The 25,870-nt window shown below is 48.0% G+C and overlaps 1 protein-coding gene across 1 annotated transcript in view; it reads left to right on the plus strand.

Moving 5' to 3' along the window:
- The first annotated feature begins 4,864 nt into the window (after window positions 1-4,864).
- The window catches only part of GRK7 (G protein-coupled receptor kinase 7), a 33,118-nt gene continuing 12,112 nt past the window's right edge, over window positions 4,865-25,870 (plus strand). Inside the window, exons 1-2 of the mRNA XM_053600777.1 lie at window positions 4,865-5,621; window positions 7,483-7,920. Of these exons, the coding sequence (XP_053456752.1) occupies window positions 5,010-5,621; window positions 7,483-7,920 (1,050 nt within the window). The 5' untranslated portion in view covers window positions 4,865-5,009. The remainder of the gene's footprint in view (window positions 5,622-7,482; window positions 7,921-25,870) is intronic.

Below are 25,870 nucleotides of genomic sequence, written 5' to 3' on the forward strand. Positions count from 1 at the left end.
TTTTTCTCCCAGCCTTGGTCTTCTTCATGTACAATAAGAGTTAATACCAGGTCAGTACTAAGATTACATGTGTTATATTTGACTCTGTGATTGTTGGATAATGTTTGGAGGTAATGGGAAAATGATTGGCTTTAAGCTGACATTTCCTCAACTCTAGCAAAGGAATTGCTATGGTCCCCTTGGATTTGCTGCCCATCTCTACGATGGCCTCTAACCACACTGAGTCATGGCTGTTATGTTAACTCAAGCTCCCAACACAAAGTCCTCGCAACCCGACCCACTGTCTTTCTCTCATGTTCTAACTGGAAACTGCTCTTCTCCCTGAGGCCAATCCTTCGCCTGTGCTTTGAACACTCCTCCTCTGCCTTCTCAGGAAACTTGTGTGTTTTTCCCTTATATTTTAACCTTGTCCTCTATCCTGGATCCTTTCTGTCAGCTTTTTATTTATTTATTTTTTCTTTTTGAGACAGAGTCTCACTTGGTTGCCCTTGGTAGAATGCCGTGGCGTCACAGCTCACAGCAACCTCCAACTCTTGGGCTCAAGTGATTCTCTTGCCTCAGACTACCAGGTAGCTGGGACTACAGGCACCAGCCACAATGCTGGGCTATTTTTTAGAGACAGAGGTCTCTCTCTTGCTCAGATTCTTGCTCTTGTCTCAAACTCATGAGCTCAGGCAATCCACTGGCCTCGGCCTCCCAAGTGCTGGGATTACAGGCGTGAGCCACTCGGCCCAGCCATTTCTGTCAGCTTTTAAAATGCGTAAGACCCACCACGAATTCTTCTCTCTCTTCAGCTCCCCAGCATATATCTCTCCATACCTTCCTGTTACAACCTCCATCTTTTCATCCTCCGCCCCTCCCCAGCCCACTCCAGTCAGTCTTACAATGTCAGTGAGCCACTGAGCATTCTGCTTCGGGACCCCATGATTTCCATCCTGCTGATCAAACGTCAATCCTTTGTCCTCGTCTTCTCAGCTTCTCAGCAGCATTTGGTGCCACAGGCCCCCCTCCCTCTTTGGCTTTTGCGGCACCACTTTCCCAGCTGCTCCCTCGACGCCTCTGATTGTTCCTCTGTCTCCTTTACGGGCTCATCCTCCTCTCCCTGACTGAGAGAGGTTGAAGATCCTCAAGGTTCAGTCCTGGTCCCTCTGCAGGTCTCATCAGCACTCTGTCCCTGGACGGGTTCTTCAATGCCTACCTCAGTTATCACCCACACCTCTGTGACTTGCAAATGTGCCTCCCCCTGCCCCCCCCCGCCCCACCTCTGCTCTGAACTCCAGACCTTGAGTCCAACCACCTACCTAATATCTCCGCTTGGATGTCCCACAGGCACCCCAAACTCCACAGGTCCCAAACTCAACCCAAACTACACCTTCTTCCCGGTTTTCCCTATGTTGGTGAATGACGTAGTCATCATTCAGTTCCCCCAGCCAAAACCCTGGACTCACCCCTTCATCTCCCTCCTCCTCACCTCCGTATCACCGTCTTCCGTCCGTTTTGCCTCTGACTCACTTACGACTCCTTCTGCTTGTTCCCTGTCTACTGCCACCATCCCTGCCCACTGGGCTGCTGCAGAAGCTGCCTACCTGGACAGCAGTCAGTGGGATCTCAGCAGCACAAATACAACCATGTTACATGACTAAACACTCCAGTGGTCTCCCATTGTTCTTAGGAGAGAGGGCAAAGCCTTACGAGATGGCTCACCTGGCAGTGGCATGACAGCTGTGCCACTCATTGCCATGTTTGTCATCAGAGACGTTCTCCTTCTCTGATCTGTATCTGCAGGGGATGGGCTCGCCCTAGGCCAGGTCTGCAAGCTTCATTTCCCAGCCTGCCTTGCTCTCTGGCTTGTGGCCAGATTCTGCCAACACAGACAAGTACCAAAGCGTCTCTCCCCTTCTCTCAGCCTCATGTAGGGTCTCTTGTCTGAGCGGCTGCTTCTATGTTTTAGCTCCCACTGGACAGACGTTCCCTCTGTGGCCCCAGCTCCTACCAAACAGGCACTGTCACACTTTTCAAATTATTAAAAGATAAAGTGTGGCCAGCTCTTGTTAGGAAGGTAAAGACCTTGTTTTACCTTCCAGTAGAGGAAACAAGCCAAAAAGTTTCACTGTGGAAAGGTTCAAATCAGAAGTTGAATAATCTGGAGTATCCTAATGCTAACGTGGTAGAGTTCTGCTTCAGGACTTACCAAATATCTTCTACTTGTTTCCGAGACCATATAATATCACACTGCATTACTTAATAATTCTTCATCCTTAAATCGACGTGCTATTGGACCATCCAGAGAACTGCACATTTTAAAAAATGGTCACGTTCTTACCAGAAACCTAACTTTACTGTTTTCCTTGAACAGTTAATCTTAGGATGTATTTACAAAATGAATAATTCCTACAAATAGAAACAAATCAAGCACACCTTATTACTAATCATGAACGTAAAAAATTTATATTCTTTGCATTTCAAATGGTGTACGACACGAGAGCATTTTAAAATTAAGAATATACACACCACGAATAATGCTTAAATGATACAAAAGGTAATGAAAGACCTGAGCAAACAGCATTCTTTTATCTTTTCTCCAAGTTGCAAAATTGATCATATAAAATTGCTGAAATATTTTAGTTGCTTTCTACTATCATGAAAGTTATGATTTTTCATTCAAAATGAAATAGGCACATGTCTCCTCTTTTCACAGGACAGGGTTTAGATGTCTTTTTATGGTAGACTATAGTAAATTATTTGGTTGCAGTATGTCTTGTTTGAAATCCTGCATGTCATTTAATGAATCTGATCTCCATGTCTTCCAGTTTCATGGGGCACTGCAGCTTTCTGAGGTCACGTGCGAACCCAGAGTAGCTGCTCTGTGCCAGCTGCACATGGGACACTGGAACCCATTTTCTACATTGGCTAGGTCTTTTCCCTCCAATCTGCACATTAGAAAAGCATAATTTTGAACCAAATATGGTTAGTTTGAACTGACATGTATTGTAAGTGTAAAATACAAACCAGATTCTAAAGACTCAGGACACCAAAAAGCATGTAAAATATCCCATTAGCAACTTTTGTATCAATTACACATTGAAATTATATTTTCGATATATTGAGCTAACTAAAATGTAATTATCAAAGTTAATTTCCCCTGTTTCTTTTATCATTTTAATGTGGCTATTAGAAAAATTTAAATTATATATTTGGCTTCATATATTTCTAATGGACAACAGTAGATTAAGTGACTACTTATGGATGAAAGAAAGTATTCGTGCAAGTGGAAGCCGCAGTTCCTAGCAGGCAATGTATTTTTCTCTAGTGACAAGGTTAAATACCTATGGAGTGACAATTCTACCATTTTGTCAAAGTTCTACCCTGTTAGATTGCTGCTACATTCATAAGAACCAGGGGAAAAGGCATTTCCTCATCATGGACTGATTTTTAACTACTCAGAAATGTAGACCCAGGATAGCAAGAACAAGAAAACTACCAACATTTCCTGGCAGATGGGGTGATTCTGAGCAGTGGTCACCGGTGCAGATTGCCATCTCTGCGATAGAGGTGATGGTTCACAGCGCAGCAGTGCAAAGCCGAAGGGCACCCACGAGTTCATTACATAATTCTTGGTAGCATGAGGCCAAGTGTGCGTCTGTTCTGGGGGAATGGTCGGAGGCTCTGACAGGCAGACCGAGGCGGTCCTGACGATGTTTTGACAAAGTGTGCCCTAGAGCTTGTTTGTTCGGAAAAAGACTGGCTAGCTTCCCCCCCATCCTTCCTCTTTATCTCTCTCTCTCTCTCTCACTTGCTCACTTTTTTTCCCTCTTAAACCCTCTGGCATAATACTGAATGACTGTTTTAAGTTGCCTTAGCCTTGTTTTGTGAAGAAAAAACCTGTGTATTCTTTCTCTGTAGGACACAAGTTGTTATTTTTGGAGCGGAGGTTCTTAGCCTGATCTCTGTCTAAATCAATTTCTGTCTTCTGAGGTTGTGATCTGTGACAGCTCTGGGATGTTCTCCACAGAGGGAAGCTGCTTTGCTTTGTGAGGAGGTGAGCAAAGACATCAAGGGACCACGCCTGCAACTTCGCTGCTCTTGGTCTCAACACAAAGGCTCCTTGGCACTCAGGGACCACTCATTAGATTGTGCCCTTGGAACAGCCACGACCACATGCTGTGGGGTGGTGTGTTTTCTGTCTATGGGGTCATGGAAAATTCTTGTCTCATTCAAAGCCAGACAGTCCAGGCTAACTCCCTTCATCTCTCGGTCTCAGGAATACGGCTTTTTCCGCTTATTTCACTTCATGGCATGTTTTGGGTCAAGATGACCCCCTTCTCCTTTTTAAATGCAAGGTACGAGAGCTAAGAAAACTGTGGCTGGAGGGTTTCTGCAGGCCAGCCAGTGGGCATCTGGCACCACAGAGCCACTCCCAGGGCCTCTGGGAACATGTCTCAGGACTCAAAGTTCAGAGCCTCCCTTCTGTAACCTGCTCTGGTGTCAGCCTACTAGACCCAAGTAGGAAACCTCCCCAACTTCCCCCTCCTAACATGTTATTCCTAGGTGTTAACACAGCTTGAGCCTGGTAAGAAACGTGCAAAATTAGCAACAGTTTAAAATAGTGCTCTCAGCAACAAGTGACATGGCACCTTACTATTACTCCCTTTGAACACCTGTACAGCTGAGTATTCAGGGAACCCACGTGGGTAGAGAAAGGCCCAGGACAACTGGGCTGAGAGCAGGAGGTGGATCCAGGCAGGTGTCCTGTCTGTTGGCGCAGGTGGGAGCATGACCTGGCAGGTGCCAATTCCTGGCCGGCTATACATAGCCAGCCAAAGCTGCTTACAAGAGAAACCTCTTTCTGCCCCCTTCTCCGGTCCCAGCCACAGACCAGAAGACTAAATCCCCTGTTAGTTATTCAGCCTTAGACAGGAAAGCCTCCCGTTGTCCACCGGCCCCAACAGGCCCGCCGCACCCCTCCGTCCTTCTCTCCCTTTCCCTGGGAGCGCGCCCTGTGCTCGGCCATGGTGGACATGGGGGCCCTGGACAACCTGATCGCTAACACGGCCTACCTGCAGGCCCGGAAGCCCTCGGACGGCGACAGCAAGTTGCTGCAGCGGCGGCGCCGGAGCCTGGCTCTGCCCGGCCGGCAAGGCTGTGCCGAGCTCCGGCGCGCCCTGTCCCCGCACTTTCACAGCCTGTGCGAGCAGCAGCCCATCGGCCGCCGCCTCTTCCGCGACTTCCTGGCCACGGTGCCCACGTACCGGGAGGCTGTGGCCTTCCTGGAGGACGTGCAGAGCTGGGAGCTTGCTGAGGACGGGTCCGCCAAGGACAGCGCGCTTCAGGGGCTGGTGGCCGCCTGTGCGCCTGGCCCTGCCCCGGGGCAGCCGCACCCCTTCCTCAGCTCGGCTCTGGCCACCAGGTGCCAAGCGGCCACCACGGAGGAAGAGCGAGGAGCCGTGGTGGCGCTGGCCAAGGCCGAGGCCATGGCCTTCCTGCAGGAGCAGCCCTTCAGAGATTTCCTGGCCAGTCCCTTCTACGACAAGTTTCTGCAGTGGAAACTCTTCGAGATGCAACCGGTGTCGGACAAGTACTTCACGGAGTTCCGCGTGCTGGGGAAAGGTGGTTTTGGGGAGGTAAGTGACTGAATAACCAGGCTGCAAGGTGAAGTGTAAAGCATAAAATATGCTATGTTGACTATTTTTTTTTAATCTCCAGGGAACCTACTTAGAACTAATTTCAGAGCCATGTGGAGCATTCCCAGCCCACTCTCCCCACCTCTCTTCCTTCTGGTCACCACGTCAAATAAAACAGGTGGCAAGAGAGACAGGCACAGTGTGGGCGTGGCCAAGAAGCTCTTTCTCGGGGTTTAGTCAGAAACATGCTGACCGCCCTGGGTGTGCTGGACAGGGACAGCCACCTGTGACAGAAGCGCTTCCTCTTAGCTGTGGTGACGGAGGTAATTGGAGAAAAAAGGATAGCTAAGAAAATACTCATCTTGAGGAAAACTGGAGAACCTGTTTTCAACCACTGCTGTGACCAGCTCTTTCTTTTTTAAGTAAAAAACTTTTGTGAGATAAAATTTACGTAACACAAAACGAACCATTAACCATTAAAAAATGTACCTGTGGCTCAGTGAGTAGGGCGCTGGCCCCATATGCCGAGGGTGGTGGGTTCAAACCCGGCCTCGGCCAAACTGCAACCAAAAAATAGCCGGGCGTTGTGGCGGGCGCCTGTAGTCTCAGCTGCTCGGGAGGCTGAGGCAAGAGAATCGCGTAAGCCCAGGAGTTAGAGGTTGCTGTGAGCCGTGTGACGCCACGGCACTCTACCCGAGGGCGATACAGTGAGACTCTGTCTCTACAAAAAAAAAAAAGTACAAGTCAGTGGGGTTTCGCACATTTACAATGTTGTGTAACCATCACTTCTGTCTAGATCCAAGACATTTCATCACCCCTGTGCCCATCCACAGTCCCTCCTTATCCTCCTCTAGCCTTGGTAACAGCAAGTCTGTGTTCTGTGTCTGGATTTGCCTATCCTGAATGTTTCAGACAATATGTGACTTCTTGCATCTAGCTTCTTCCACACAGTGTGTTTTGGAGGTTCATCCATGCTGTATATATCAGTACTTATTCCTTTTTATGGCTGCATAATATTCTATTGTATAGACATACCACCTTTTATTTATTCATCTGTGGATGGATGCGGGTTGGTTCCACCATTTGGCTATCATGCATGGTGAGCCTATGAACATTTATGTGCAAGTATTTGTTTCAATAATTGTTTTCGTTTCGCTTGGGTGCATGCCCAGGAGAGTAGAATTGCTGGGTTATACAGTAATTCTATGTTTAACTCTCTGAGAAGCAGCCAAACTCTTTTTCCATGTTTTACATTCCCACCAGCATTGAAGGAGGGTCACAGTTTCTCAACATCTTTGCCAATGCTTGTTATTTTTCCATATTTTATTATGGCCAACCTAGTAGGGGTGAAGTGCTATCTCATTATAGTTCCAGCTCTTTCTTTCTTTTCTTTTCTTTTCTGTTTTGTTTGTTTGTTTGAGACATAGTCTCACTTTGTCACCCTCAGTAGAGTACCATGGCCTCACAGTTCACAGCAAACTCAAACTCCTGGGTTCATGCCATCCTCTTGTCTGAGCCTCCCAAGTAACTGGGACTACAGGTGTCCACCACAACACCCAGCTAATTTTTCTATTTTTAATAGAGCCAGGGTCTCATTCTTGCTCAGACTGGTCTTGACCTCCTTGAGCTCAGGTGATCCACCCACCTTAGCCTCCCAGAGTGCTAGGATTACAGGTGTGAGCCACCACGCCTCGCCTTTGTTGAGACCCCTTCTTACTTACAGCTTCTCCTTCCTCAAAAGCCTGCCGCATTTTCACCTCAGCTAATTTCCACCCCCTCCTCCTGCCTCCTCCTCTCTCCCACCTCTCTGCAGAGGGGTCTACTTCTCTCTCTTCCTCTCCCTTTCTTTCTCTCCTTCAAGGTATGTGCTGTCCAGGTGAAAAACACGGGTAAGATGTATGCCTGTAAGAAACTAGACAAGAAGCGACTGAAGAAAAAAAATGGTGAGAAGATGGCTCTCTTGGAAAAGGAAATCTTGGAGAAGGTGAACAGCCCTTTCATTGTCTCTCTGGCCTACGCCTTTGAGAACAAGTCCCATCTCTGCCTGGTCATGAGCCTAATGAATGGGGGAGATCTCAAGTTCCACATCTACAGCGTGGGCACACGGGGCCTGCCCATGAACCGCGTGGTCTTCTACGCAGCCCAGATGGCCTGCGGAGTGCTGCACCTCCACGCCCTCGGCATCATCTACCGAGACCTAAAGCCTGAGAATGTGCTTCTGGATGACCTTGGCAACTGCAGGCTGTCCGACATGGGGCTGGCCGTGCAGATCCAGGATGGCAAGCCCATCACCCAGAGGGTGAGTGGTTCTCCACCTGCCCCAAGTGCTGGGCACAGAGTTGGAAAGGATGGGAGAGGGCTGTTCTGTTCCTGGGGCGAACAGAGCCATGGACTTAATTCTCCTTTTTCTAAAGCCCTTGTGTTGTCGTCTTGCCTTAAGTGGAATAGGATAAGAGGATTATCCTAAATGGCTGTGTGGGGACTACTTTGGTCTCTTTTCATGGCAGACAGGGTGGGGAAAGCGTTGTGAGTTGGGGGTGGTCTGTGCTTCCTGATGAGATGGGGGGAGCTGAATCCATAGTCAGGGTCTAAGTGTGTTCCACCTCTGTAGTGCTGTGTGCCTGAGCCAATAGAGCCTTGGTTTCCTCTTCAGGAAAATAAGGGAGCCGGACCCTAAAATTCCATGATCCTAGGAGGTAAACTTTAATAAGATAAGTAAAAGAAGGATCCCTTAACACCTAGCACATAAAAAGTAAAATATCTCCTTTCTTGTTGAGTGTAGAATGAGAGATGTTTTACATTGAATAAAGGTGGAATTTTAAATGAAAATATGTAGAAAAAAAGAAAGTGTTTATTTTGTTCAGTTTGGTTCAAAGTGACTTGCTGAAAATTCTTTGGTCAAAATGAGGATTACAATTAAGCAATTATGTTAAATGAACAGCACAAAATCTTTGGAATTCTAACCTATCTTTACCATTGAGTTTCTTGCACAAAGGTAGAAAATTCCCCAGGAAGACAAGGGCTCAGACCATTTTAAATGTTCTCTTAAAACTTAGTTTTTGTACAGTTTATAAGGCACAAAGAACAGTCAAGCATAGAAATGAGGAAAATCATGGGAACTTTGGGAAACTGTTGTTGATTTCACAAGGCCGTAATGGAAGGGGTGTGGATAGGCTGTGCAGGGCTCAGCTCATGCACAGGCTCAGTTCTGAAATCCCTTCCGTGGGGACCAGGTGCTCTTGAAGGCCAATGGCATGATTAGATTTGCATCTTAAAAAGACCAATCCAGCAACAATTTGGAAGGTAGATGGGAGGCTGGGAAGCTAGTTAGGAGGCAAATGTAGTGTCCCAGGCAAGAGATGATGGCAGTCTGTACAGGACAGTGGGATTGAGGAAGTGGGAGCAAACTGGAGCTCTTGGGGAGAGAGCAAATGGAACTTTGGGGCGAGCTAGTTATGCAGGTGTGGGGGTGAGGGAAGGTGAGGGTCTCTAGCTCCAGGGAGCAGACTTATGAGAAATCTGGCAAGTGGAACTATAATCATTTTGTCTATGAGGCTCCTGTGGAAGAGGCAGGAAGAGACAGATGTTCACTGGGCTCTTAGACCTCAGGGTGTGATGTGGTGGAGAGGGTCCCAGGCAGAGATAGGGATTTGGAGTTGTTGGGGCTTGGGAAGCAGAAGGCACAGCTGAGTCACTTGGGAAAGAATGGGGGAAGATGACCAGGGACAGAAACACCAACATGGAGGGGGTAGGGAAGAAGAGCAGCCCTGAAGAGGTGTAAGGAGCAGCAGGGGGGGCCTGGTGGGGGCAGGGATGATGTAGTCACAGGGAGCGTATCAGTTAAGGAGGGTTTCAGTTGTACATCACGGACAATCCAGGTAACAATGGATTAAACAAGACCGGGATTTATTTTTCTTTCTTTTTTTTTTTTTTGGCCGGGGCTGGGTTTGAACCGGCCACCTCCGGCATATGGGACCGGCGCCCTACTCACTGAGCCACAGGCGCCGCCCGGGATTTATTTTTCTTATGTATACCTTGTTAGGTATAGAAATAAGCAGGTGTTGACATTAGTTCAGCAACTGCAGGGTGATGGGATCCACATCTCTATAATTTTGGCCTTTTCTATATGTTCAAGATGACTGGTCTCGCCACAGCCATCAGGACCATGTTCCAGGCAGGCAAAAGGAGGAAGGGTCGGGAGTAAAGGGGCCTGCATGCCGTAGCTGAGTGTGCCCCCTGCTGAATTCTCCTGGATGCCCCAACTACAGCTTCCACTTAGGTCTCATTGGCAGAACTATTATCTGGCTGCCCCCTGGCTGATAAATGACATGTTTGGGGAAAGAGGGGGAAAGGAGGAAGTTCTAGTGAGTAAGGAAGAAGAAAATCTGGATATTGGGGAGGTAACTAGTAGCCTCTGTGACAGGAGCCAGAGGAGAAGAGGATTCAGGGAGGAGAGCGTGGGGACAGCAGCCAGCAGGGACAGCAGCCAGCGTGCTGCGAAGAAGCTATGCAGGCGGGGGTGGGGGGGGTGGGGGGGCGTGACAACTAGAAGATCACAGCGCCCTCAGTAAGAGCAGCTTCACAGACTAGTGATGCCAAACTCAGACTGCAGAGGCTGGCTTGATCTGGAAGTAGAGGGTGAGACTGGGCAAGGAGGGAAGCTGGTTCCTAGAAGAGAACACAGGGAGAACAGAGTTTCTCCTTCAAGGTGCAGAGAGGGAGCAAGTTCAGATGCTGAGGCATGAGCCAGCACAGAAGGAGCTGATTATACAGGAAGGAAAGAGGTGAGCACTGGAGGAGAATCTGAGGACGAACTTAAGCAACACTGTCTCCTAAGAGGACAGAAAGGGGAGACAGCTGCGGAGGCGCAGAGCGTTTGCCTCCTTGGGAGCTTTCTTCAGAAACAGAGTGTAGCAAATCTGTGTCTGCCGAGGCTCAAAAACCTGAATGTGAATGTGCTACTTCATAGTTTTGTGTCTGCATTGTCTGTTATGCAGGGCAGAAATGCTTCTCACGAGCCCCCCATATCCATGCTCCTATACACATGCATCATGAGAACAGACATATCTCCACCTCTCTGGAGGCTTAGAGCAGTGTCCACAACCTTTTTGGCACTGGGGACCAATTTTATGGAAGATAATTTTTCCATGAACATGGGCTGGAGCAGGTTGGTGGTAGGAGGCAGAGCTCAGGCGGTGGCCCGAGTGATGGGGAACGGCTGTAAAGACAGAGGAAGCTTCACTCCTGGCTGGTCACTCACCTCCTGCTGTGTGGCCCTGTTTCTAACAGGCCACAGACTGGTACCATTCTGCAGCCCCAGGGCTTAGGAGACACACATAGCTTTGTCTCTCTCAGGTCCCCCTTCTCAGCCTTCCTCTGTCTCTGTTCATGTCTACGAGAATTTTTTTTTTTTGAGACAGAATCTCATTATGTCGCCCTCGGTAGAGTGCTATGGCGTCACAGCTCACAGCAACCTCAAACTCTTGGGCTTAAGCTATTCTCTTGCCTCAGCCTCCCAAGTAGCTGGCACTACAGGTGCCCACCACAACACCCTGCTATTTTTTGGTTGTAGTTGTCATTGTCGTTTGGCTGGCCCGGGCTGGATTCGAACCCTACAGCTCCGGTGTATGTGGCTGGGTGCCCTGGTGTCTTGATGACCAAGACAATTTTTAAGGACAGTTCCTCTGGAGGCTTTGGAATCTGCAAGAAGCTTTGGATGCCTCCCTGGTATTGTCCACTGTTAACAAATGCACCTAGCAGAGAGGTTTACTGCCTGGAGACCTTTGGCTCTTTTCCCTCTGGGTTCCTCTCTGCCCCTTGAGACCAAACTTCAGGGTTTAGACCACTTGCCCCATCCAAGGAGTCTTGTGCCAGCGTCCCTAGGCCTGCCCCCTGAAGCCCAGGGGACCACCGGGAAGGGAGAGGGGAGAAGAGACAGAGAGCAAGGCTGGAAGCCTGAAGAAAGAGAGAATTAGGGGAAGCTATCTTCTTCGTTCTTTACCCATCTACGTAGCTGAGTAAACCGGCATAGGTTCCTATTTACTGCAATTCTCACCCAGACAACTGGGCCCCCAGGGTGGATTTTAAGGTCATTGTATTCACATTTCACAGAAGAAATAAAAAATGACATGTTTCCAGGCTTCTGTAACCACAAATATTCAGTTGTGATCTCAACATTCTGTATACAAGAATTACTGTAAACATTAGAGAAAAGATGTGATGGTTTGAATGTGTCCCCCAGATTTCATTTGTTTGGGAAGTTAATCCCCAATGTGGCAATATTGAGTGGTGGGCCTTTAAGAACTGATAGGTCATGAGGACTCTGCTGTCAAGAATGGGTTGTCAAGGGAGTGGAACTGGTGGCTTTTTTTTTTTTTCTTTTGAGGCAGAGTTTAAATCTCTTGCTCTAGTGTCATAGTTCATAGCAACCTCAAACTCCTGGGTTCAAGTGATCCTCTTGCCTCAGCCTTCTGAGAAGCTGGAACTACAGGCACCCGCCATAATACCCAGCTAATTTTTCTATTTTTTTTTTCTTTTTTCTTTTCTTTTTTTTTTTTTAGTGGACACAGGGTCTCACTCTTGGTCAGGCTGGTCTCGAACTTCTGAGCTCAAGCAATCCACCCATTTTGGCCTCCCAGAATGCTAGGACTACAGGTGTGAGCCACTGGTGCCCAAACTGAACTGGTGTATTTTTAAGAAGAGAGACCTGAGCTATGCTCTGCCCCCTCTCCATTGATACTGTGTGCAGCCTTGGGACTCTTCAGAGAGTCCCCACTATCCCCTTGCCAGATACAACCCTTTGGCTTGGGATTTCTCAGGATCCATAACTGTAAGAAAAAAATTCCTTGCCTTATAAAACACCCAGTTTCAGATATCCTATTATAAACAACAGAAAATGGAATAGAAAAGAAGGTGAGAAGGAAAATCCCCCTGATTATGGAGGTTAATAACCGTTGACTCTGTGCTATTCTTCCAGAAAAACTAAGGCATCATAACTTTGGAAGTTTAACTAGTTTCCTTCTGATTCAGCAACTCATTGTCTTGTATAAATTTAGATTGCTTTCTATTACAATTGGGATTGCTTCCTATTGTAGCAGATTACCAACTTCTGATATGGATTTGGCAGTTCAACAATTTCAAGAACAAGATCTTGTAAAAAAATCTCTTGGCCTTTTCCTCCTTGACACAAAATTGCTGCTGCAACTCCAAACACTAAACCTGTATTCCAGGACAGATAAAGGGAGAGAAAAGAAAATTCTTCACAGACTTCTGCTTTATAGCCCATTAATCAGGACAATGTGAAATGTTTCCCTCTAGCAGCAAAGGAGACTGAAAAATAGGGTATTTCATTTTCTAGCCTCTGTTTTAGAGGATGTTAAGGAAGAAGTGTGATTAGATGTTGGGTGAGCTGACAGCTCTGGCATACCAGTCCCCAGAGGAAAAAATATTGATGAGGATTTGGGAATCTGATTCAGCTTCCTTCCTCATGCAGATATTAAAGTTTAAGAATAATTGTTACAATGGTGTGGTAGACAGAATCCTAAGATGGATGGTGGTCTTGGGAGACCATTGCCATTTTATAATCCCCTCTTCTTGAAAGTAGCCAAGACCTGCAAATATCATGAAATATCACTCCCATTATCATGTTACATTATAGGGCAAAAGAGATTTTTAAGATGTAATAAGGTTGCTAGTTAGCTGACACTAAGTTAATCAAAAGAGAAATTATTATGATTATTATTATTCTGAGACAGAGTCTCACTCTGTAGCCCTCAGTAGAGTGTCATGGCATCACAGCTCACAGCAACCTCCAACTCTTGGGCTTAAGCGATTCTCTTGCCTCAGCCTCCAGAGTAGCTGGGACTACAGGCACCGGCCACAACCCCTGGCTATTTTTGTTGCTTTTGCCACTGCTGTTTTAGCTGTCTGGGGCTTGGTTTGAACCCATCACCCTCAGTATATGGGGCCTGCACCCTACCCACTGAGCCACAGGCACCACCCAAAAGAGAAATTATTCAGGTGACCCTGACCTAACCACATGAGTCCTTTCTATATGGGTATGGAGGTCAGAGATGACAGAAGTCAGGAAAAAAAATTTATTTTATTTTATTTTAAGGCAGAGTCTTACTCTGTTGCCCAGGCTAGAGTGCCATGGCATCAGCCTACCTCACAGCAACTTCCAATTCCTGGGCTCAAGCAATTCTCTTGCCTCAGCCTCCTGAGCAGCTAAGTCCATAGGCATCTGCCACAATGCCTAATTTTTCTATTTTTAGTAATGATGGGGTCTTGCTCTTGCTCCGGCTAGTTTGAACTCAAACAATCCACCTGCTCAGCCTCCCAGAGTGCTAGAATTACAGGCATGAGCCACTGTGCCTGGCCAGAAGTCAGAAATTTAACACACAAGAGTGCACCACTACTGGCTTTGAAGATGGAGTAGGTCATGGGGCGAGGAATGTAAGTGGTCTCTAGGAGCTAAAGGCTGCCTCTGACTGCCAGGCAGCAAAGAACCAGGGACCACCTCCCTACAATCACAGTGAACTGAATTCTGCCATCACCATGTGAGTTTGGAAGAGAACCTTGAGCTCCAGATCATAATGCTGCCCAACCACACATCTTGATTTTAGCCTGTGAAACACTGATCAAAGAGCCCTGTCTTGCTGTGCCAAGCTTCTGACCTACAGAACTGTGAGCTAAAAATGGGTGTTGTCTTAAGCTACTAAGTTTGGGAGTAATTTGTTGTATACCAATAGAAAACTCACATACATACACTATATATATATATAGTGTGTGTGTGTGTGTATACATACAGGTAGCCAGAGGAAGATTGTTTTTATGATAGCATTAAAATTAATGGAGTAGATATGGAGGTGCTAGACATTGTTAGAGGGTTAATGTTTTCTTTCTCCACAAATATCAGAATACTTACCACCTATTATCATAGAACTGGAGACTGTAATTGAGTTTGTAACTCTGGACATGATTCTTCCTGGTGAATAACTCTTCTTAGGTACAGGCTGGGCCTCCCTGAAGCCTTTCATGCTTTTCGGGGACACTGGGTGAAGTACTTTGGAAGTTGCTTTATAGGCAATAGGGAGCTAGTGAAGGTTTTTGAGCAAAAAAGGGCCATGACCAGAGTGATTCTTTAGGAAGATGAGTTTAACACTGTGTAAAATAACTTGAAGGAGAAAGAGACTAAGAAGGGTTGGCGAGAAAGGTGGACCAGCAAAGTAGTACTGTAGTGAACCACACATGAGATAATACGGGTCTGAGGTTGAGCCCTGAGCTCTGAACAGTCTTGTCCAGAGCTCTTACTTAGGCTCCATCAAGACCCAGATCTTTACTTACTTCTCCTAAAATGTGGCTATTCTCAATAGAGGATTGGGGGAGCACAGAATCATTGCTAGAACATGTTGACTTCCACCCCATGGGGACCCCTGGCTGCTCGTAGCTGGGCAGTGACTCAGGGAGGCCCTTGAGGAAAAGAAAAGAGCAAAGTGTCTCTGCCTCAGGTTTGGAAAAGACCAAGGCAGACTGGCAAGGAGGGCTTAAGAGCACTGGCCTGGGAGGCCAAGAACCTGAACTTGTTGGTTCTTGGGCAGTCCTCAAGACATCTTTAAGCTCTACCATTTTATGAGTCTATGAGATAGTCTTTGCATTATTTGTAGGAAAAAAACTTTTAAACTCAAAAGGTTAACATACAGAGTAAGTTACTGTGATTTATTGGACTATCAGAGTTTTTATGGGAGCATAAAAGCATGTTACGGGCGGCGCCTGTGGCTCAATCGGTAGGGCGCCGGCCCCACATACCGAGGGTGGCGGGTTCAAACCTGGCCTTGGCTGAACTGCAACCAAAAAATAGCCGGGCGTTGTGGCGGGCGCCTGTAGTCCCAGCTACTCGGGAGGCTGAGGCAAGAGAATTGCTTAAGCCCAAGAGTTGGAGGTTGCTGTGAGCTGTGTGATGCCATGGCACTCTATCGAGGGCCATAAAGTGAGACTCTGTCTCTACAAAAAAAAAATCATGTTACTTAAGAACTGATCCGGGTGTCTGAGCAGTGTCCCTGGGAATCCCTTTCGCTGTTTCCCAGCTGCCCTCCTCTCTATGTTGCTGTGACTCTCAGTTAGACGCTCCCCACACGGGGGCCACCAGTAGTAGCTCCACACACATCCTACCAAGGCAGCAACCTCCATGGAGAGAAAATACTTCTTTATAAGTAGCTTCTTCACAATTCCCAGGGAAGGCTCTCAATGGAGAGCCTTCAACCCAGGTCACATGCCCGACCACAACCAATTCCACTGGCTGGGACTAGCTCACTGCCTGCGCCAGGGGCCATAGGGAGAGTCTGTCCTACCTAAATCTCATAGACTGAGAATATGACTGTGTTCTCCAAAGGAAAATCAAGATGCAAAAGACAGGGAACGGATATCGAATAGGCAAATAACAGTAGATGTTCCTAATAACTGCTGTTACTTCAGTGGTTTGAAAAGCTTAGAAACTTTCCAACCCCTTAATCAAGAGATAATGGATCTAGATGCTTCACAAAAAGATTCTATGAGTTAGTTACTATTTTTAGCCTCATTTCAGATAGGGAAATCGAGACCCAGGTTAAGTTACTTATCCAAAGTTACAATGCTAGTATGTGATACAAACCAGGTTCTTCAGTTTCAAAAGCACTTACAGTGTCAGCCCCACCTCATGGAGTTCATGCACAAGGCCGCACATGGCCTTTTAATCCTGTAAAAGGCTCTCCACTTAGTCAAACTCAGACAGAAAAAGTGCATGTGATGACAATAGCTATCTGCCCAGGCTGGTCTGATAGGAACACCAACCACAAGCCCAGTTGAACCTCAGACAGAGGAAGATTTCAGAAAACACTGACCCCCTTCTACACAGGGAATGACAGTGACTAACATTTCAGAGCCAGCCTCCCACACATAGGCACAATATAATTAAATGTGGTCGCAGCCACTGTCGACACTCATTTTAAAGTAATAAGTACTCCTGCCTGCACTCAGCCGACATCTACATGCACACTATGACTAGCTGGGACTAGCTTTATATCAGTTTTTAGAAACTCCAAGTAAATGTAATAGGAATATTGCATAAGGGGCTTATGCTAGGACTTTGCAAAATTCAGCATTCAATTTGGAGGCCAGTGATCTTCAGATTTTATGCAACATGAGTCTTTGAAACTTGCTATTTTGTCAGGAATGGGAATGAAGTTAGAATAGTGACACAAAAGCTCTTTCCATGGTTGGTTACCTTGTCCTGCCTCGCAGCTTCTGACTTAATGTTAATGATGGCTGGCAGCCCCTAGGGAGCTTCAGGATAGGGCTGCGTCACCAGAAAAACCAAGGCAGGATTAAAGAGTTGGGACTTTCAACCCACCCACCTCCAACTTCCAGGAGGGGAGAAAGGCTGAAGGAGCTAAGTTGATCAACAGTAGCCAATGATTTAATCAATCATACCTAAGTAATGAAGCCTCAATAAAAACCCAAAGGACAGGGTTCAGAGAGCGTCTAGATAGCTGAGCGCGTGGAGGCTTTCTGGAAGGTGAACAAGAAGACATTGGGATATGGAGAGAGTGGTGAACCCCACCCTGCAGGGCTGGAAGCTCCTGCTCAGGACCCTTCCACCTAGCCCTAAGTATCCCGTCATCTGACTGTTTGTATCCTTTAAAATGTCCTTTATAATGAAGAGGTTAAAATGCATATATATATAATTTATTTTATATATTTATATCCATAAATTTATTTTCTATACTATAAAATGCTTATTTTATATATATACAATTAAACATGACTCAGCACCCGTAGCACAATGGTTACGGCGCCAGCCACATGCACCGAGGCTGGCGGGTTTGAACCCGGCCTGGGCCAGCTAAACAACAACAACTATAACAAAAAAATAGCTGGGCGTTGTGGTGGGCACCTATAGTCCCAGCTACTTGGGAGGCTGAGGCAAGAGAATTGCTTAAGCCCAAAAGTTTGAGGTTGCTGTAAGCTGTGACCCCACCGCCCTCAACCAAGGGCGACATAGTAAGACTCTGTCTCAAAAAAATATATATATATACACACACATATAATTAAACATAAGTAAGTGTTCCCCTGAGTTCCGTGAGCTGCTCTAGCAAATAAACTGAACCAAGGAGGAGGTGTTGAGAACCCCGCTTTATGGCTGGCCAAGCAGAAGTTCCAGAGGCTTGGACTTGTGACTGGCATCTGAAGTGGGGGTAGTTTAGGGACTGAGCCTCAACCAGTGGGGCCTGAGGCTATCTCTAGCTAGATCACATCATAATTGACTTGAATGAGAAGCCATGTGGCTGGCACACACATCTGCAAAATTAGTAGCTCACTTGATGTGCGGAGAAAACTCCACTTACATCTGGTGTTGGAAGCGTGTTGTGAGAGTACAGTGGGAGAAACTGACTTTGTTTTTTCTACTCAGGAGCCTGCTCATGAAATACACTCATGAGGAAGGCAGGACTGGGTGGGGACAAGCTGACCCTCAAAGAGATGAGGACTAAGAGCTCAGACAGTCGTTCAGGGAGCTCTGGATTGGGGTGGCTTTTCCGAGTTGCCGCAGACTTAAGTGGAGGTCAGGCTGTGTATCCCTACAGAAGGCAGTTGATAACTGCGAACAGCTGCCACAGGGGTGGGAGCTTGGGAGGCAGTCCCCTGACACAGAGGGCAGCTCCCAGGGAGTGTGAAGCTGGCAGCCCTCAGTGGTCACAGCCCCAGCCAGACCTGGCTACATAATTTGCAAGGCTCAGTGCAAAATGAAAATGTGGGGCCCACATTCAGTATCAGGAAAAAGCATTCTCTTCCATGTTCTATTTTTCATCCAGTCACCGTTTTTTATCTGTGACTATCATACTGCCTCAGGCTCTGGGAGACTCAGAGGAGTGAGTGGGGACCTCACAGAGGACCCCAGTCTCATGACTGGACCTGAGGAAGCACGTGTTGACCAGCCCCTGCCTGCACCCAAGACCAGGCCCTCACCGGCCTGGAGTGGCAGCAGCCACCAGGCTTGGAGCAAAGGGAAGCAGACAGCCCAGAACCCACCCTCGGGAGGCAAGGGGGTGGCAGGAGGCAGGACTGTGAGCTCACGGCTCCAGGCTCCCTTGGCTCATTGGCCTCCACTTAAAAAACACAAATTCAGAGATAAATTGTTAGAAATTTCAGACAGTCACTGCAAAGCATTAAAATCCAGTATACACCAGCCAGGCGAGGTAGCTCATGCCTGTAATCCTAGCATTCTGGGAAGTCGAGGCAAGTGGATCATCCCAGCTCCCGGGTTCAAGATCAGCCTGAGCAAGAGCAAGACCCAGTCTCTAAAAATAGCTGAGCACTGTGGCAGGCACCTGTAGTCTCAGCTACTCAGGAAGTTCAGGCAAGAGATCACTTGAGCCAAAGAGTTTAAGGCTGCTGTGAGCAATGATGTTATGGCACTCTACCGAGGGCGACAAAGTGAGACCGTCTCAAACGAAAAAAAATCCCAGCGTACAGATGTTTCTGAGCAAGGACATTGGAAGCTGGTCTGGTCCCAGCAGCAGGGATATGGGGGCCAAGAACCACAGGACCCACCACAGGTGGGGAGGAGCATTTCAGGTAATGAGAATAGTGAGGGCAGATGGCTCTGGGGAACACAAAAGAAGCCAGGAAGTGAAGAGCACACAGCAAGAAGGAACATGGTTCTGATGAAGATGGAGAGGTAGCAGGGGCCAGACCAAACCTGGCAGCAAGGACTTTGGGTTATTGCCTAAGAGCACCTGAAAGCCTTTGAAAGGATTTAACCAAGAGGACCACCTGTTTAGAGTTTAGTTGTGTAAAGATTACCCCAGCTGAAGTGAAAAAAGATTAGAGGGGATTTGGCTGGATTGTGGTCATTTGTAATCCAGGTCAGACATGATGGAGCCGGGGCCACTGAGGGGTTTTGGAGACAGCACAGTGGATAAACTTGGGCGATTTTTGAGAATGAATGGGCCGTGACAGTTTGGATATGGGATTAAGGGAGAGGGGGATGTCAAGGATGATTTAGTAGGTAAGATTGTGTTGCAGACACAGACTTAGGCCCTAAGTACACAACAGAGAACCAAACAATCACCTGCCTTCATGAAGCCCCAGGACAGGGAAGAGCCCAGAAGTAAATAGGCAGTGACAATGCAGTGTGATCATACCCTGGTTTCTCTTGAGCTTGTATAAATCTTTGTCTTTTATAATACACCGTGATCAGGTTTGTTGGACACCCCGCCTAACATGGAGACCTGGTATCACAGGTCAGGAAGGGCTTCCAAGAGGAAATGGCAACCAAGTCAAGACCTGAAAGGCAAGAAGAAGCTAGACAGGTGAAGGAAGGACAGCGGGCTAGGCAGAGGGGTCGCATAGCTCAGTGGGTCTGGACTGAGGGCAATTGTGCCTAATCTCTGGGCAATATCTGCAAACTTTTTTAGTTATCGGAAATAGGGAAGAGCTACTGGCATTGAGGGGGTAGAGGCCAGAGATAAGGCTAAACATCTTACAGAGCCCCCAGCAACAAAGTTATACAGTATCCACAGAGACACAGTTGGAAAACCCCAGCATAGAAAAAGGCACAGGGCCAGGGGCTCAGTCACAGATCTCAGTGACTCTACAGTGCCTGGACGGTGGGGTCATGAGGTGAGAGAGGCAGTAAAGGACGAAAATGGAAAGCCTCGCAGATGCCAGGCCCCAGTGGGCTAGAGGAGTCAGACAAATGCATTTGAACCCACTGCCAAGTTTTCTGGGGAGCCAATGAAGGCTTCTAAACAGGGAAGTGACAAAATGTGTCTTGAAAGGACAATCAGAAAGAGGATGTTGGGATAAGGGTAAAAACAGAAGGTGTACCAGGTGGCATGGCACATACCTGTAGTCCCAGCTACTAAGGTGGCTGAGACAGAAGAATTGCTTGAGCCCAGAAATGCACAGCCAGCCTGGGCAACATAGCAAGACCTCATTTCTAAAAAGTTTTCTTTTCTTTCCTTTTTCTATTTTTTTGAGACAGAACCTCAAACTGTCGCCCCTGAGTAGAGTGCTGTGGCATCACAGCTCACAGCAACCTCCAACTCCTGGGCTTAAGCAATTCTCTTGTCTCAGCCTCCTGAGTAGCTGGGACTATAGGCCTTTTTCTTTTTTTTTAAATAGAGAAGTTGAAGCAGAAAGTCAGGGGCCTGGATGGGCAGGCACATTGTCTAGTAGGACTGTGGGAGTAGGGAGAGATTGAGACAGGGACTGATGGGGTGCAGCAGAAGTGGGCTGTCATGTAAAATGACAGTCCAGAAACCAAAACTTTGCTGCATCACCTAATTCGATATAGACACATATTGGAAGCCCAGAGTTTCCATTTAGATCAGCTATTGAAGTGCAATCTTCTGGGTCAATGACATAGAGCTTGAGTATTCAAATCCTGGTTCTGCCACTTGCTGTGATGCTGTGTGGAGATGTGCAGGCTGACCCCTCATGCGGGGCACCAGGCTAGGGGGAGACAGGGCAGACATTCCTGTGTGGGGCTGGCTGGCTCCAGGCACCAAGCCATTCTGATTGTGTTCTTCTATCTAATTAGCAGAGACAGGCCACAGCCCTACACATGACCCCAGGCAAGTCAGGCCTCCCCTCTGAGCCTGCTTAATACTGCCTGCTTTAGGGTTGACGAGAGGATTAAGAAACAAGGTTGATGAATGCCTAGCAGAGGGTCAGCCACTTGGGAGGTACTCAGGAGCGCCAGACCCTCAGTCACAATCCCCACTGTTGCGATTGTTTCTGCTTCACCTGCCAGGCACCGTGGCTGCTCAGGTGACCTTTGCAGCTGTGCTTTGTTCTCTGCGAGGCCCAGGGAACCAGCAGGACCCCAAGGCCACAGCTAAGGCAGGGAGGGTGGGCAAGGGAGCAGCTTGCCCATAGGCTGCTGAGCAGGCACATACAGTTGTCACACTACCTCACAGCCCCCTGGGGTTACATTTGTGGTTTTTATTCTGAATACCTTGGAGGCGTGATGGGAAGTGTGCCTCAGCGGGTGCTGGATGGACTCACAGAACATGAAACACTGAGGAGCACACTCAAGAGAAAGAACCGCGAGGGCTGATCTCTGATGATGTCCCAGGCCCTGGCTTTCAATGTGATGGAGCCTTAAAGGCTTTGGGGTTTTTCTTCTCACCTAGCAGGCCTGCCTGAGTCTATCTGAACCCAGGAAGGTGACTTACTATACCAGCAAGCCAGCTATGTGCCGGGCTGCTTTAATCTTCATCACAGTCCTATGAAGTAAGGACTGTTGAGGCTCAGAGAGGTTGAGTAACTGGCTGCGGGTGTAGGGGTGGTGACCAGCTAATAATTAGCAGAGCTAGGATGGCAACCACAGCAAACAGACTACACGCGGGAGCACGTCACCCCAGAATGTATTATTTCAGGGACCCTTCTTTTGGAGTCCCTCGGGGGCTCTCCGAAACAGGGGTCCTTTCAGGGTGTCAGAGAGAGCAGGTCGCCCCTCCGTCCAGGCGCCCTCCCCGCTGAGCCGCCTGGTGCGCCCTGGGCCCTCCTGAGGCTGCGGCCGGCCGAGCACGCGGGCGGGGGGAGCCTCGGAGCTGAGTCCCCGGAGCTGAGTCCCCTGCCGTCCCAGGCCGCATTCCTCCGAGGTCTGCAAAGGCCACTGCTTAAAGGCGCGGAGGAGCAGCTGGGAACGAGAACAAAGCGGCCAGGCCCCCCTCCGAGGAAGGAAGGAGCGAGCCCCAGGAAACAGCTGATAGCGCTAAGCTCAGCTTGTTTTTTTCCTCTGCTCAACAGTTCTCCTGCCACGGCAAACAAAAGATGTACATTCTGATTCCCTCTTCTGTTTGGATTGTGCCGTCGACTGGATCTGGTTTGTGATGAGCTGAGGGAAGAGGCATCCGCAGGCGGTTTCTTGCTCCGCTTGCCAGTTCGCGGAATCGCAGAGCTTCGGCTCGCCGGCCTCGGCACACCCTACCTCGCCTGGCACACCGCGGCCCGACATAGCATTTCTTTTAATGATGGAGTTTAAGTTTGCCAATTTAGTGGGAGCTGGAGGTTTACTCACCACCCTGACCCTGCACTGCACACGCGCGTGCGCGCACGCGTACTTTTCCTTGGACATATAAAACTGTTAAGATGTGAACTGTGCCCTCTGGGCCCCACTAAAAGGTCCCTCCCTGTTCTTTTCTCTGCCAAGGTCAAGGTCTACTCTGGGCCTGAGCCACACTGGGACTTCTCAGAGTCCAGAATCAGCCCAGCCTGGGCCCTGCCACTTTGCCCCGCGGCCCAGGGCTGAGAGTGACAGTGACTGCAGGGTCAGTGGCGGCACCCAACAGCAAGAGGTCTCTGCCGGGTGCCGGCGGGCCTGGGCTCTAAATTCCACCTGTGCGTGTCCGCCTTCCCAAAGTCTGGACCCCTGTAGGTAACAGGTGGCCCCAATGGGACTAAGCATCCTCCTGAGATTACTGTACTGGATGAACTTCTCGCCGCCCTGTGGGAGTGTGTGGGGAGGGGCACTGCCAGGCTTCCTAAACCCTGTGCTAGCTGATTTTTGATGTCCTGCAATGCTGGGTATATTTGTTTTGCCTGACCAGGTGTTGACAATGTGAGTCTGCCAAAAAGAACTATAAAACCAAAAGCAAAATAAAACAAAGCAAAAAAGGAAAGAAAAAATACATTCGATAAAACTTGAGCTGAGAGGTCTGTTACTGCCGACACTTGGGGGATCCCTGCAGCCCTGGTAATGGCAGTTCTGGTCACATGGAGACTGTTGGGATGCCATGGAGACTGAGGTGCAGGGCCCTTTGCGACTCAGGAGTTAAACTGAGCTGTGAGAGGTCAGCGTGGCTGGACCCTGCCCCATGCTGCTTGGCCCGTTCTCTCCTCCCACCCCGCTCTGAGGAGGCAGTTCACATGCAGAAGACAAATGGCATGAAGGGCAAGCAATTAATTTTTTCAGCTGGAGGCTGCAAAGGAATGTGGGTGCTTAGAATCTGGTGTGTGCCTCTAATTCCATTCTCCTCGGTGAAATACCTCCGCTCTTCAAGGAGGTATTGCCCTTCACAATTCCATGGCAGACATTTTCTGTCTTTAGGACCAAGAGGTGAATTTAGTCCTGAAAATTATTCGGAACAAATCCAAAACCATCCCACATCCTGGCTCCTGTGTTTCCTACTACACCAGGGGGCTGTGGTGTTGTAAAGATAGTGTGCCAATTCCTCATTTATTTTTGGAGGAAGGAAGGTCCCAGAGCATGGCTTAGGGCCTGGTTCTCACCTCCCAGAACCATCTGTTGTGTGAAGCAGCCCAGCTAGTCTGATGAACAGAGATACAGGCAAACAATGGCAAATTCCCTGGGATGGGAGAAGGGAAGCATCTTCAGCAAGAATGGACCAAGACCAAGGATTTAGTACCTGGCACATGGGAAGAGGAAAGAAGAGGGCTTTAAGAAGCAGAGAACGAATCCTGAAGGGAACTTGGAGGGGTAAACGAAAGCCACTTCACCTCCTTCCACACAGGCAGTATAATGTAGTGGTTAAAGGTACACATCTGTGCATGAGTCTTCGGTAGACTGGATAAGATTTGAACTCTGTGGTTCAAAATAGTCACCATCTCACAGGGTTATTACGAACATTATATAAATGACTTAAGAAAATACTTAGCGTGTAATAAGCACTCAGTAATGTTCTCCATTATTATTTCCAATTTTTCTCCCAGCATGTGTTTCACAATCCTTTGTTAGTGACAAGATATGTTTTGGTTTTGGTTTTTTAGAGACAGAGTCTCATTATGTCACCCTCCATAGAGTGCTGTAGTGTCACAGCTCACAGCAACCTCCAGCTCTTGAGCTGAGGTGATATTCTTGGGACTAGTAGCTGGGACTACAGGTGCCTGCCACAATGCCTCGCTATTTTTTTGTTGCAGTTTGACTGAGGCTGGGTTTGAACCTGCCACCCTCGGTATATGGGGCTGGTGTCCTACTCATTGAGCCATAGGTGCCACCCAGTGACAAGATATATTGTCCATTTTCACCCTATATCTTCTACTGAGCAATTTAACATTTATCCAGTGTCCTTATTAATGATTTTAATCCTTAATGTCATTCACCTTTGAAATGTGCTCATTGGAAGGATGCCACCCCAGAGCAAGCTCACAATAAATGTTGCTGAGTAGCCTCACTACTGTCTTAACTTCACGCGGATATTCTTTATGGTCTTCCTTCATGTCTCTCCCACCCCCAAGACAATGAACCAGAAAGAGTCATGATCCAAGAACATGAGGCCCAACTGAGAGTTCTGGGGAGTGACAGACTATGTCTAGAGAGACCCTCAACTGACCCATCTTAGTTCCCTGAATAAGGGCACATAGGCTAGGCTGGACATGGTGGCTCACGCCTGTAATCCTAACACTTTGGGAGGCTGAGGCAGGTGGATCACTTGAGCTCAGGAGTTTGAGACCAGCCTGAGCAAGAGTGAGACCCTGTTTCTGAAAAATAGCCAGACATTGTGGTGAGCACCTGTACTCACAGCTACATGGTAGGCTGAGGCAAGAGGATCATTTGAACCCAAGAGTCTGAAGTTGCTGTGAGCTATGACGTCACACTACTTCACTGAGGGTGATGAAGTGAGACTCTGTCTCAACAAAAAAAGGTAGCACAGACTGATACCTCCCAGCTGGGGGGTTGAAGGATCCCTCAAAGGGCAAACTGATCAGCCTAACAGAGATGGTTGACATACTCACAGGTGGGGTCCCCCCAGTGAAACAACCTGGCAGGCCCACAACAAAAAGCCCATCCATCTGTTGACAAGCTGAGCTCCCGCCTAGCTTCTCATCAGATTTTACTGTTTAACTCTTAAATATGAACAAAATGCCAGGCGGCGCCTGTGGCTCAGTGAGTAGGGAGGGTTCGAACGCAGCCCCGGCCAAACTGCAACAAAAAAATAGCCGGGCATTGTGGTGGGTACCTGTAGTCCCAGCTACTCAGGAGGCTGAGGCAAGAGAATCGCCTAAGCCCAAGAGCTGGAGGTTGCTGTGAGCTGGGACGCCACAGCACTCTACCTAGGGCAACAAAGTGAGACTCTATCTCTAAAAAAAAATGAACGAAATGCCAAAGATTATTTGTCATTTGAGGGAAAAAACCTTCAAAATGAAACAGTACCAAAACAAACAGAAGAAAGGAACTTGCGGAAAACAGGAATGATGCAGGGAGTAGAAGAAAACATTTTTTTAAGCCTATAATTCAATCTTTTGAG

Source organism: Nycticebus coucang, chromosome 8 (assembly GCF_027406575.1).
Source record: "Nycticebus coucang isolate mNycCou1 chromosome 8, mNycCou1.pri, whole genome shotgun sequence".
Lineage (NCBI taxonomy): Eukaryota > Metazoa > Chordata > Mammalia > Primates > Lorisidae > Nycticebus > Nycticebus coucang.